This window comes from Monodon monoceros, unplaced genomic scaffold (assembly GCF_005190385.1).
Source record: "Monodon monoceros isolate NGI ecotype Baffin Bay Population unplaced genomic scaffold, NGI_Narwhal_1 Super_Scaffold_18, whole genome shotgun sequence".
Lineage (NCBI taxonomy): Eukaryota > Metazoa > Chordata > Mammalia > Artiodactyla > Monodontidae > Monodon > Monodon monoceros.
In genome coordinates, this window is record NW_021703774.1 from 22244690 (window position 1) to 22258257 (window position 13568).

The 13568-nt window shown below is 34.9% G+C and overlaps 1 protein-coding gene across 2 annotated transcripts in view; it reads right to left on the bottom strand.

Moving 5' to 3' along the window:
- The window catches only part of ENAH (ENAH actin regulator), a 153529-nt gene continuing 139961 nt past the window's right edge, over positions 1–13568 (bottom strand). The window contains exons 11-14 of one of the 2 annotated variants that reach the window (XM_029230154.1): positions 13097–13163; positions 7029–7107; positions 3573–3630; positions 1–3006 (exon numbers count right to left, since the gene is read on the bottom strand). In XM_029230154.1, coding sequence (XP_029085987.1) covers positions 2969–3006; positions 3573–3630; positions 7029–7107; positions 13097–13163 — 242 coding nt within the window. In that variant the 3' untranslated portion in view covers positions 1–2968. The remainder of the gene's footprint in view (positions 3007–3572; positions 3631–7028; positions 7108–13096; positions 13164–13568) is intronic. The other variant, XM_029230155.1, reaches the window with a different exon arrangement.

Consider the following 13568-nt stretch of genomic DNA (forward strand, 5'->3'; position numbering starts at 1 on the left):
TATATACTGCAATTTTATTTCAATCGCACAAACGAAGTTAGCATGTAGGAAATTTAAATGAAACAGTACGGTAAAAATAGCAGAGAACCAAAAACTCTAATAAGGAAGTACACCTAAAGCAGGAGAATTCAACATTCATTAGTGTTTCATCTTCAGTTTTGATTGACACTTGATGCTTGCAAATTTTGAAACGAACTTTGAGATCATGATGACTATTCTGAAGAGATTTCAGCACCAGCACTAAGATTTGTACATTCAGTTGGTTTGCAATTGACTTGTTAGCCATTTACATAGTGTATAGTACAGATTTGTCACAGGTCAGATCACAGTGTTGAAGGAAAGAAGTACCTTCCTGTAATTAGAAAGGATCCCCTAAACTGCGCTCAGCTTAAGACATCCAATGTACAAGAGCATGAAAACCATCATAATATTGTGGCTCCAAGGAACATAGTTTTGATAAGGAAAATAGCCTAAGCTTCTGTTTCCCGTCTTAATTACTGAAATCTCTAACAATGACAAAACTGTCACATAGGACAGCAAATGTATACAGTAATTCAATCAGACTTCTTGGAAAGAACACATTTAGCAATCTGGGATACTGCAGAACGACAGGAAATAAGACGTGATTCAACACTGGTTCTTTTAGTCATTTTACACAGACATCACGTTAATATTAGACCAAGGCACAAAACGTTTAGTGCATGAACCGGTTTCCTTTTTAAGATCTAGCATTTTTACCGTAGTCTTTTATCTTACTTTGGACCACTGGTACCCAGTACTCTATCCTACTATAGACTGCTTAACTTAATCAACAAAATCAGAAGTGATTTCTGACCAGATTTATGGGGGACATAAACATGTGTATCATCAAAGTGTTTGCATAACCAAAAGTACAATAATAAAGATGAAAATGCCTATTTCTTTTACAAAGTAGTACTTCGTAAGCTTGCTGCATCTGTAATGTCTTCACTATTGGATGACAATGAAGAGTTGATAGAAAAAAAGAACTGTATACTTGAATTATGATAGCTCATCCATCACAGATCTAAAAATGAAGTTTCTACGGAAACAGGAACTATTTTAACAAGGGAAAAACATTCCCTCATTCAAACCTCTTTGAAGTGGTAATGGCTGCAAACTTGCAGCGCTTACAAGACTATGCTATCAACAAGTTCTGTCTTATGAACTTAGATTAAGAAAATCTAGAAAGCAGACGAAAGTGGATTATTTCTTCAAAATTTTAGTAAAACTACTGATAATCAAAGTTTCAAAGCAAATATGGCACATAATAACTCAAGCATAAATCAAGATGGAGAGCCTGGAGAACTGTGATTTCCTAAAATTTCAAAAAATTCTATCATTGCAACATACAGGATTTCTCCCCTATTTTAATCTTAGAAGTTTCAAAGAAAAGGGAGTGGATAACATACACACACGTGAGTGCCCACACAAACACGCACGCACGCACACACATGGTGGTAAGTAGAGTATCTAGTTCCTTCTTCCCACCACCTAAGTCTCACTTTATTTATTAAAAGAAAATTATGCAGGAACCCCCTCGTTGTTTTCCCTTTATCCAATGATTTCTGTGACCTTAATTTGCTGCCGTCATTGTTACTTTTCTAGGATTTCAACATAACAAGGTTCAAAAGCAGCTTTGTAGTCAGGAATGTGTACCTGAATACCTGTATAACTGCAGGGCGCCTAGGTAATAACTGCCAAATTCAGGGATGGAACTTTTGAGTTCCACACTAAGATGTAATTCATGTGAAGCTCAGAATCATGTTTCAGACCACTGAACTTACTCAAGTGAAAATACAAATAGCTGAAGACACGATGTAAAAGATTAAGTACTTGGTGCTGTTAACATGTTTACGAATTAAAGTCACAAAATATTCCTCATTATTATTCATGCAGATAACTGAGAACGAAGATAGCGCAGAAATTAACTTTAAATAAAAAATTATTCCTTCCCTTCCTCCCGCTCCCCTATACTCTACAAAATGTTTTCCCTGGGACTAGGCCTTGAAAAGGCCACTACGTATTAGTCTGACATGCATTACTGTCTGCAATTTAAAAAGCTAATTTTGTGGTGGTTGTAATTACATTATAAAAATGTCCACGTGCATAAATCTAAAAAAGGTTGAAAACCTACAGTGAATCTACAATATACTGTTTTACATTTGACCACTGGTTTGTGTTATGTAGGAGTCACAGATTTGGTAAAGCATTGTAACAATTTAGGAAGGCATCTAAATCTTTAAATTCTGGACAAATTTTATGTTTGAATCTACAAAATTGCATGAAGGCTAAACTCGAGAGACTTCCTATCATTCTAAAATTCCTCACTCCGAACAAATCATTTTTAGGACACTTTCTTATAAATATCACCCTTTGAAAGCACATACAATTCCATTTGTTCCACATTTTATGATCTTAACCTACATAGGGCTGAACTCAATTATTCATGGAATATCAAATATGATAGGAAGACAAACCTGAGAGAAACATTTACAATACAATAGCATAACTTGCTAAATTCCTCATCACCATTCTCTGAAAAAAAATTCTCAAGCCTTTCTCCTCTTTATTTTAGCAATGGATTGTGGAAAACGTGCGATTTTCTCTTGACATGAAAGTATTTCAATGCATGGTGATCTTGCCTGACGGATTCAGTATTTTCTGCATAACTGATACAGGAACTCCTATATGACTCTCCTCCATCCCATTGTAAAGGTCAGAGAAAAGCAGAAAACTGTGAGGGAAACAGCTTATCGCCAGAGTAGTAATGTCTGAAGGCTTTCAAAGTATGTTGGTTTTTCCCTCCTTCCGACTGTTTGTCTCCATTTTCTTCTTACAGCTCACAAGATGTAAGGGTTTTGTTGTTGTTAACACAGCTGTTCTTTGTAGGTTTTTTTTTCTTTTCCTTTCTCCAGATTAAAGTCCTGTCTCTCCTTAGTTTGATTCTCTATGCAGTATTTGACTTGCTCAGTTCCTGCCTGATTGCTGGGTAGGAAAAGGAAAAATATTAAAAGTAAATATAATGATAAGGTAAAATAAATGGGTGATTCATTCTTAAGAAATCTTAACGATTGTATTCAAACTCACAGTAATAAAAGACACACTGATCTTGCATCTTTCATTGCAGAAATCTTTGTTTTCTTATTTGTACGAAACCATACTAATTTCTGTATATTTATATATTCTCTCCATTTTGTACACAAAACGAAAACACCGATTTTTGGGGCTTAAAACAAGAGGTCAGTGGGATGGGATGGATGAACAGAAGTAACCTAGAGAAAGACTTCTTCACCTAGTTTTCCATCTAATACTACTCAACACCGGAAACTTAGGAATCTTGCTTACCCCTATTCTCACAAATAATTTCCATTATATGAAGGAGACAGAGCTCCTCCCTGACTCCTAAACCAAGTAAAGGGCAGGATAATATGGAAGAGTAATTGTTTTATGCCCTCAAGTAATAAACTGGGTATTTCTTTATTTGCATTTTCTTTAAAATGGCTATTCCTGAACACTACTCTAAAGGGTAGCATATTTGTTTAGACACTCACCATCAATGAGCTCTTCTTTTAGCTTAGTTAATTCTTTTCTCATTTCATCTAAAATGTCCTAAAATATTAAGAGAAAAACATCAGAAATACAGAAAAAAAACTGTTAAAAAGATTCTTGCTCACATAAAATTTTAAGAATGTATGAAATATTACGTATGTTTTTCGTTTCCAGAGTCACAATTTATGTCTTAGAAGATTAACCTTGGTAAATTTTGTTTTAATGGTCTTTGCTTCCCAATCTTTGCTTATTCTAGCTTAGCAAAATATGAAGCAGAATGTTTTCTAAAACTAAAATAATTACTTGGTCGTCCAGTGAAAGGTATGATTCAGATAATTTCTAGAAAACGTAATGGCTCTGCTTTTAATCTAGTCTTCTGGGAGCTGTCTAAGAGGTAATAATACATAAAGAAGTTTCAAGGAAGAAGACATGTGAACTGGACAACCAGGGCTTGGCAAATCTGTCACCTGGTCTGAAGTACGGGGACTCCTTACTTCAGGAGTCACCAGAGCTGCCAAACTAAGTTTCAAGGAATCTAGGATTCCCCTGGAGGGCCCTCAGGGGCTGCCCTAATAGGTGGGGAAGGAAGAGGATCGGACCCCGCTGGACGTGCACAGTCCAAGAAGCAGGGGCCAGCCACATATAGCTACTGAGCACTTGAAACGTGGCTAGTCTGAAGCGAGATGCATTGTAAATGTAAAACAGACACCAGATTTCAAAGATTTAGTATGAGGCAAGTAATGTACAGTAACTCATTAGTAATTTAAAAATACTGATTATATATTGAAATATTATTTTGGCTATATTAGGTTAAATAAAATATATTAAAGTGAATACCACCCGTTTCTCTGTATGTAATGTGGCTACTACAAATTTAAAGTACTATGTGGCCCGTGTTATGTTTCTAGTTAATAGTGATGCTCTGGACCCTCCTTCCTATATGAAAACCGATCCATCTTTACATATTTTGCAAAATCTCTATTTATAAAGTTCAATTTGAAATAATGGATACCCCCTAGTTAAAAAATGAAGACTGTGTAAGATGAAAGCTAAAAGGGCTAATAAGGTGACACAATTTTTTTTTTTGCGGTATGCGGGCCTCTCACTGTTGTGGCCTCTCCCGTTGCGGAGCACAGCCTCCGGACGCGCAGGCTCAGCGGCCATGGCTCACGGGCCCAGCCGCTCTGCGGCATGTGGGATCTTCCCGGACCGGGGCACGAACCCGTGTTCCCTGCATTGGCAGGCGGACTCCCAACCACTGCGCCACCAGGGAAGCCCAAGGTGACATAATTTTAATGGGTGAAAAATAGCTATCCTTTGGAAGGATTAATTTCAAGTTATTTGACTTTAATACTGCACACACCTCAGGTAACATTAAATTGCTCTGTGTTTAAGGTTCATTTTTAAAAAGAGCTTTTCACGCTTAAAATAAGGTTGAAAACTATCAATTAGTTTAATTCCTTCATTTTCCAATGAGGAAACTGAGGCACAGAAGTTATTATATGGACTAACAGATATCCTTTTTCAAATTAACTTATTTAACTTAACTTTAACTGATTTAACTTAAAATCAGTCCTAAAATCAAATCTATCCTCTCTTCTAGTCCCCTACTTCAGACTGCCAAGAACTTACCATATTTTAAATATGTGCAAGTGCTCCATTTTAAAATGTTTTTCAAGAAAAGAAAGCCACATTTAACACACAGGAAACAAGGGCTTGATTATCAATGACCACATGCTTTTCAAATTACATAACTCAACTGAACTGTTCAAACAGCTTTGCAGTATAAAAATTAGGTTGATCTGAAATTGTTAGTATTTGTCTCTTTAATTCCTATTTAACTTTTACTTTGAACTCATTATTGCAACATTATTGGTCTCTTTTTAAGCCCCACTCAAACTTTGTTGGCATTTAAAAAAATGAGTGATAGAATGGGGAAAGTGAACTCCGAATAAAGACTGGGTTCTTTTTCTTTTTTAAATAATTTAAGTGTGTTAGTTTCTGCTTTATAACAAAGTGAATCAGTTACAGCTATACATATATCCCCATATCTCTTCCCTCTTGCGTCTCCCTCCCTCCCACCCTCCCTATCCCACCCCTCTAGGTGGTCACAAAGCACCGAGCTGATCTCCCTGTGCTCTGCAGCTGCTTCCCACTAGCTATCTATTTTACATTTGATAGTGTATATATGTCCATGCCACTCTCTCACTTTGTCCCAGCTTACCCTTCCCCCTGCCCATATCCTCAAGTCCATTTCTCTAGTAGGTCTGAGTCTTTAGACTGGGTTCTGATCCTGACTGTGGGACTGAGTAAATTTAACTTCTCTGAACCTCAGATGTGCACAACTTGAGTACAAACTCTATGTTATCTGACTACTATGAGAATTAGGAGACGATGTCGTGCGAATAACCTAGCAAATGCGTAGCACTGAAGTCCGCCAGACAGTCAATAAAAGCCTGCTACAGTGATCTGTACAACCGTTATTTTCAGAGGCTACCCTGAAGTGCAGGGTAAGGAGACAAAGATTAAATTTTTCACTACAGGCACATCTGTACTCAGGTCTGCAAAACTGATAGTTGTTTTACTAAGATGTCCTGCCTTCCATTTCAAATCTTTTAAACACCACCATTAAAAAAAAAAAAATTATTTACCTCTTCTAGAAATAAGATAGTTCAAGGTTCCAAAATCACCTATTACTCCTTCCATTTTTTTTTCTGTGTATATAGGTATTAAATATAATGCATATGTATCCAAAATACGAACAATATCTTTTTCCTTTTTATAAAATCGACATAACTGTTCATACTGTTTGGTTACCTGCCTGTTTCACCTAATGTGGGCAAGTGTTCACAATTCATTGTTCAATGTTCTCAGTTATGGTTCCTTAATAGCTGCAGAGCCCTCCTCCACACTGTATAGTTACATACTTCTATCCTATTTTCTTAGCATAAATTCTTCAAAGTGAAATTGCCGGGTTCAAAGGTAAATCATTTATTTTTAAGGCTTTTGGTTTGTCTTCCCAAACCGCTTCCTAGAAAGCAGAAGTATGTGAGGTGAGAGTGCCCATTTTCCTCACATTCTTGCCAAAACCAGACTTGGTGGGTCCATTTCGGCTAATGATAAGTGAAAAGTGCAAGCCCATTTTTTTTTTTAAGCAATTGTACACCATTCACTTACATTTAAAGTTTATAACACAGCATTAAACCATTGCCCCTACCCTCCACCACTGTTGGCACTTTATGCAAACTTATGAACCAAAACACGAGGATTTGAAAAAAATAACATAGTACTAATGCCAGTGTTTAACTTGCGTAAAAAAATATCTAACTCTACATTCTTTTTTTTTTTAACTCTACATTCTTTTCAAACACGTTCGCAACCTGTCAAACATATGCACATGGAATATTTTTTTTAAAAGAACAAGTGCAAATAAAGGGAAGCTGCCACTGGTCGCCCACCTGCTTCAGCCTGTCATAATCCAGTCCCTCCGTCTGGACTCCGTTGGCACTGGGCTGTGACGAGGGTGCAGATTTTGGTCTGTACAGATGAAATTTTCAGGACAGGTAAATAACGCTTAGGATATTTAATGAGTTCATTAGTAATTGCAAACTTACCAACCCAACACCAGATTAAAGTACATTTCTTAAAACATGAGTTAAAAAGTTCATTGTTCTAATAGTTGCAGAACTGATAAGAACATATGAAAGTATTTCTCACTTTTCTCAGTATTATCAGTTATTTGTAAAGAAATCAGAAAAAGGTGATAAGATGAGAAGACTTCTCCAGTAGAGGACGACACTCTTTGGGCATGAGGAGGGTGACTGGGTAACATGTGGCATGGTGATCAGGACAGACGGGAGGCCAGCCGCAACGTCCCAGCCCAAGTAAAACAATCATGTTTTCTCCTTTTGAAACTACGTTATCTACTAAATATATGGCAAACCAATGAACAGGAAATTATCAAGACTTGAATATTTCACTCTATATAAATCAATTTACAAATTCTATGCAGGGGGAAAAAATACTTAATGAGTATGATTTCTTTGTATGTGTTTTATTCCGTTTTAAGCATCAAAACAAATAAGGATATTGGAAAAATGATTATTAAATTAAAAGTATACTCATGTGGCTATTTCCCAATGAAGTTTTTATGAAGACATCATCTGAATTGTCATCTAACTACTTCCATAAACTTATTTTATTTTTTTAAAAGGAAAAGGGAGGGGAATGCCACATAGAAGCAGATGGTCAATTACTATTGCACTTTCAGAAGTTTAGCTTCTGTTCAAAATTTTACATGAAGAAATAAGTCTTAAGTATTAGGTATATTTTTATCAAGTCAATCAGTCGTGGCTCCCTCTCCAATTCTGGCAATGAGAGAAAATACTAAGTGGAAAATCTAGAATTTTAATTAGATGGTCCTTTATTTTCAGGTTTAGTATATACTAAGTGGCCACTCTTTAAGGGTCACAAATCAATGCAAATGAAAACCATTAGTCAGGTCATATATTTCCAACTTTGCAGAGTACCAATGTTAGAAATTTGAACCAAGATTCAATGGGTATAATAACTTTTTCAAACTTGTAATTGTTATAAGGCATATTTATACTTCAAACCCATAGGCACTGTTTGTGAAGATGAAATATTGAGTTAATCTGCTTTAACATCAAACATATGACAACTTAAAAGATTGTTGTGAAGGAAGACCACCAATTTTATTACATATCTGCTGCTATGTTTATATGAACAAGAAAAATAATAACTTTCAGAAAACCTCATTCAAGGGGCACTGAGCTAGGCCCTGGGTTGGATAAGAAGATTTATATGACATACTTCCTTCCCTCTTGAGACAATACACCTTTTTCACTTTGCTGAGACTACTTAATTCTACAGTCAATTAAGACGTATTGAGACCCACAGTGTGCAAGTCACAGTGCTCTGGAGAGTCTGGTCTATACAGTAAATATTCATAAAGGCTGACATACTGTGCATTTCATTTACCCATAGTGTCCATCCTGCTCTCCAGAAGTAAATTATTATTTATTCTGCTTTTCTTTTACATTTCACATTTAACTGGTACAAACTAGCTAACTGTTTTCTCCTAAACTTATACCGGGCTGGCCAAAGAGTCTGTTCGAGTTTTTCCGTCAGGCTTTTTTGTAAGATGTTACAGACTATCCCCGAAATTCATGTGAATAACTACGGTCTGCTACTTAACCAGGCAGTATGTTATGAATATATCCATATTTAATAAACAATGCAAAATTACTGTTATATGACAGAAAACTGTGGAAACATGCAATTTTTAAAAACTTTAACTCATGCTAACATGCAATCCACCTCCACCTCCACCTCCACCTCCACCTCCACCTCCACCTCCACCACCACCACCACCACCACCACCACCACCACCATGATAATTTACTAAAGGGGGGAACTTTTCATACTGAAGGAAAGACGTAATCACCACTTCTCAAAAAAGGCTTATCAACATTATCCCAGGGGGCACTACGTATGAAAGCAGCAAGGTAACTGAGAAGATTTACAACAGAAAATCTCGTTGTTAAATGCTACTTTTCTATGTGCTAGCAAATTTTCTAAATAAGTCTTCTGCTCAAAACAATTAAACCATCTCAAAAAAAGCAGGAGAAACTGTTTCACTATTGTATTATGAACGCTTTATGCAGATTTAACTGGCTGACAAAATGAACTTACCAAATATTTTAATCATCTATGGCATGAAAATAATTGTAGCTAATAACAGCCTGGCCACACAGAGTCTGATTACAGAACTCCTTACTCACTGCCATAGACACCCCCTCCATATACTATTTAATTCATGCTCCCAGTAGACCTGATGTGTATTTTAAAAAATAGATGTATATAATAACATGGGTATGTCTCAGTTATTTCTAACATAAGGGTTTTTACCATAATTGATAACAAAAAAGGGGGATTCTCAGAGGTTTTTATTACTTTATAATGAGAGTGTTGCCTCTAGATACCTGCCTATAAAATAACTGTACTACAACTGTTTAAGTCTCTATTCTGCCAAATTAATTCTAAATATGGCTTAAGCACTTGAGGATTTTAAGTAATTGTCAATTTTTTTAATCAAGAAAGAAATACATGGCTCATATCCTAAGTTTTCTTAATTATAAAATGGTATAATAAGACTCATCCTAGGAAAGGAATAATCTCAAGGATGTTAGGTTGTTAAAGATACTCAGTATACTGCAGAGTATGTAGGAAATAGAGATTTTCCTCAAATAATAAATTATTACAATTGTGGCTACAGTACTGTCCTGTGTTCCAGTGACAAACAGTACAGGATCTTCTATTCAAATTTTTAAAGCCTTGTCTTACACTCATAAAGAGAACGGCCTTCAAAATAAAATGCAAAAGCTACAAACACTCTAGATATATGAGGCCTTAGATTCCCACGCTAGTATTTCTCATATGTTTATCATTTATATTAGTATTTCTGATATGTTTATCATTTATATTTATCATAATCCAAATATAAACCGATGGCGGGGAAATGAATACTATTAATCTATTAATTTTTCTCATTAAAATCGCTCAGAATTTTTTTAAAAAGTGTTCTAAATACAGCTAAATATGAAAGGCTCGATCTGCCTACATCTCTCCCTGTGGTGATGACCAATCCATGTAGAAAAAGCTCAGCCCTATAACATATTATTTCAAAGTCTCAAATCACAAAGTCACATCAGGATGATACCTGTGTAATGAATCATAGGACCTGTTGTCAAAAACAATCTGATTTTTCCTTGAAGAATCCCGTCTATGAAGGGGAAAAACCATTTAAAGGGGTATACAATAGAACTTTAAAAATTAATTCTCATTATGTTACTGTTTTATAGGTTTTTAGTTATATCAAACAGAAGAAGAACTAAAGGAGTCCATTAACTTTAAAATAATTGTTTTTCCCAATTAAAAAAAAATTATTTGGAGACTGAGTCTAGTTATGTGAGGACACTGTTTACTTGACAATTATAGAGAATTTTTAAAAATCATTATGCAATGGCTACTTTTACAGACTGCAGACATAGTAAAATCTACCTATACAAAGATTCAACAAGTATCAGAACACAACCAAAGACATTTCTATTAGAGTGAATACAAATAAAACTACAGGTTCAAATAAAAAACACAATAAAAATCACTATAGCTTGAAGTATACATAATTAACTCTTCTCAGGAGGCACATAAAGAACTCTTTTTCCATCTTGAATACAAGATCTGTAAGCTCTTAATAAAAACCACAGGAAGAACTCACAAACTTTCCAATGTTATGTTCCAGTCATGATTTAGAGCATTTTTAACTTCAACACTCTTGCTTTTATTCTGTCTGACATCTTCACTTAATAAATATAGCATAATGCAATATCTCATGTATATTATAGGATATTAATCCATCTTATCACTAACATAATTTTGACATGGATATTCAGAAGAGAAATGGGTACTTTCAGTACTGTGCAAGAATAAAGTGTGCTTAAATAAAAACAAAAAATGGCCAATATACTTGCTTTCAGAAGGAACGGGGTACATAATTTAAGGAAGAAAAGCAATACAGTTATTAGTCTTTTAAACATATTTTTAAAATCTTTTATGGTTTAAAACTGCTTGCAGTGAAATTTTAAGACATACATATCAGTGGTTGGATCAAATCTATCAAAAGGGATATGAGCGCTCAGGAAAGAATCGGAACGTCTATTTTGGGAAGAGAGAGGAAAACTATCTACCAGAGCTAGAACATCATTACAATACACTACTAGATATAAGAACTCATATTTGACAAAATATTTTTTAAATGGTGATGTTTAGAGCACTTACTTAAACTTCCTTTAGAAGTCTGAAAAATCTCTGAAATAAAATTCTTTCCTTCATTAAATGAACCCACCCACATCAAGGAACACATACATTCCACCTGGAGAAGCTTTTCCACGTCCCTTCTAAGATAGGACTTTTGCCATGAATTTAAGTTTAGCTTCAGCCAAGCTCACTACAGAATCCCTATCAATGAGGAAGGGATGAAAGTAGTGACAGAGGACAAATGGCACGTCACAGTTCTGTTCTGATATGCACTTGATAAACCAGGCTTCGTAATGTGCTACTGAAGAAAATCTGTAACAACTACTGGAGATGCATTAGAAGGCCACATCAATTAGGTACGTGAGAACATAAATGTGCAATTTTTCTACTCTACTGAAAAAAACATGTTCACCAAAAGCAATTCTGCCATTTTCTCCTAAAATCAAATATATTCATCTTTCAGTCACTTAGAAACTGAAAGTTTCTATACATTCAAAAAAGGCCCAGTTTCTTGAAACTGAAAGCTTCCATACATTCAAAAAAGGCCCAGTTTCTTTGCGGAGCTTAAATAACTATGTCATCACCAAATCTTCCCACCAACAGAAAGAACCACACACAAAAAAATCCAAACTTAGATTGAAGCTAACACACAACAGACTTGTGACAATATAAGATCTACTCTTGCATTTTTCTTTATTAGGTTTCTATAATTAGACTCAAGTTTGCTTTTTATGAGGCAAAAATAAGACAAATAGCTCAGAAAGAAAAGGCGAAAACATTTTTTAGTCTCTAGATACATACCTTTCTCTGGAAAAAATAGGAGTCCTTTAAACTGTCTCATAAACCAAGAAAAAGTTTCACCTATGTTTAAAGACCTATGATATAAAGTTAGTTATGATAGTAAAGTATGCCTGGCTAAGAAATACTGAATTTGCTTGACCATGCATACAAAGCCACTTGTAGAAACACGAATTAACCAGTCTTGTTTCTGAGCATTATCTTTTCTAACTCGATTATAATCAGAAGTTTCAACTGAAAAATAAATCTTTCTACTTTATAAATTCAAAATTTTAGGTTTTATTTTACTCTCTCTTAAACATTGTAGCCTTTTCTCTCCAGCTGCCTTTCAGTTTAAAACATAAGTTTCTTTCAAAAGTTCAATGTTGTTTATTGACAGGGATAATGGTATTGAGGTTATACAGGAGAATGTCCTGTTTCTTAATAAAAATGCTAAAGTATTCAGGCTGAAGCAGCACAGATTTGCAAACTGCCTTCCACCTATTCAGAGAGAAGAAAGTGTGGATGTGTAGATATGAGCTCAAGCCAATGCTGGCAAAATGTTAATAACTGGTGAATCTAAGTGATGGGTACACGGACGTTTGCTATACTATTCTTTCAACTTTTCTGCAGTTCTGAATTTTTTCAAAATAAAAAAATTGGGAGGAATAAAGCTATCTTAAAATTTCAGACAACCTGGGTGACAATAATAAGCATAGGGCAGAACTTAGACAATTACTAATAAAAATACAGTGGGGCTTAGTGGTCGTCCAACAGCAGTAGGATTATAGATGTTTTATTTGCTCCTTTGTACAATTTCAGATCTACCATTCGAATATTTTTTACAATAAAAATGCAGATTTCTTTTCAGGTACAATTCTAAAATAAAACTTAGGAAAAAAATTGATACCTGGAAATAACAGGTGACTTGCTGCCATTCATTGTACTTGCTCTTTCCCAAGGTTTTCTTGTCGGTTCTTTAAAAATAAAAGAATGTAAGTTATTAAATATCCTACATGCTCCCAGAGTTAGGATTCTAATTTGTGCCATTTCAGACCCCAAAATGAGAAGAAATTAATAAGCAAGTATGACAAGTTTCCCTAAGAAGAACTTAGATTGTTAAATCTAAAATACAATGATTTTAAACACCAGATGGTAAGAAGTTTCTCTAATAAAGATAGGATAATAAGATTAAGGGTAAGACAATTTTAATTAATTAGAATGGAATTGTGAAAATTATTTTAAATTAATAAGGATAGTTTAAATTTATAAGAATGGGACAGTATTAACTATACTTTTAAACTATTTTTAGTGCCAATGGTAAAACGAATAAAAAGAATCTTTAATGTGTTCATGTACACTTCAATAGTTAATCTAAATTC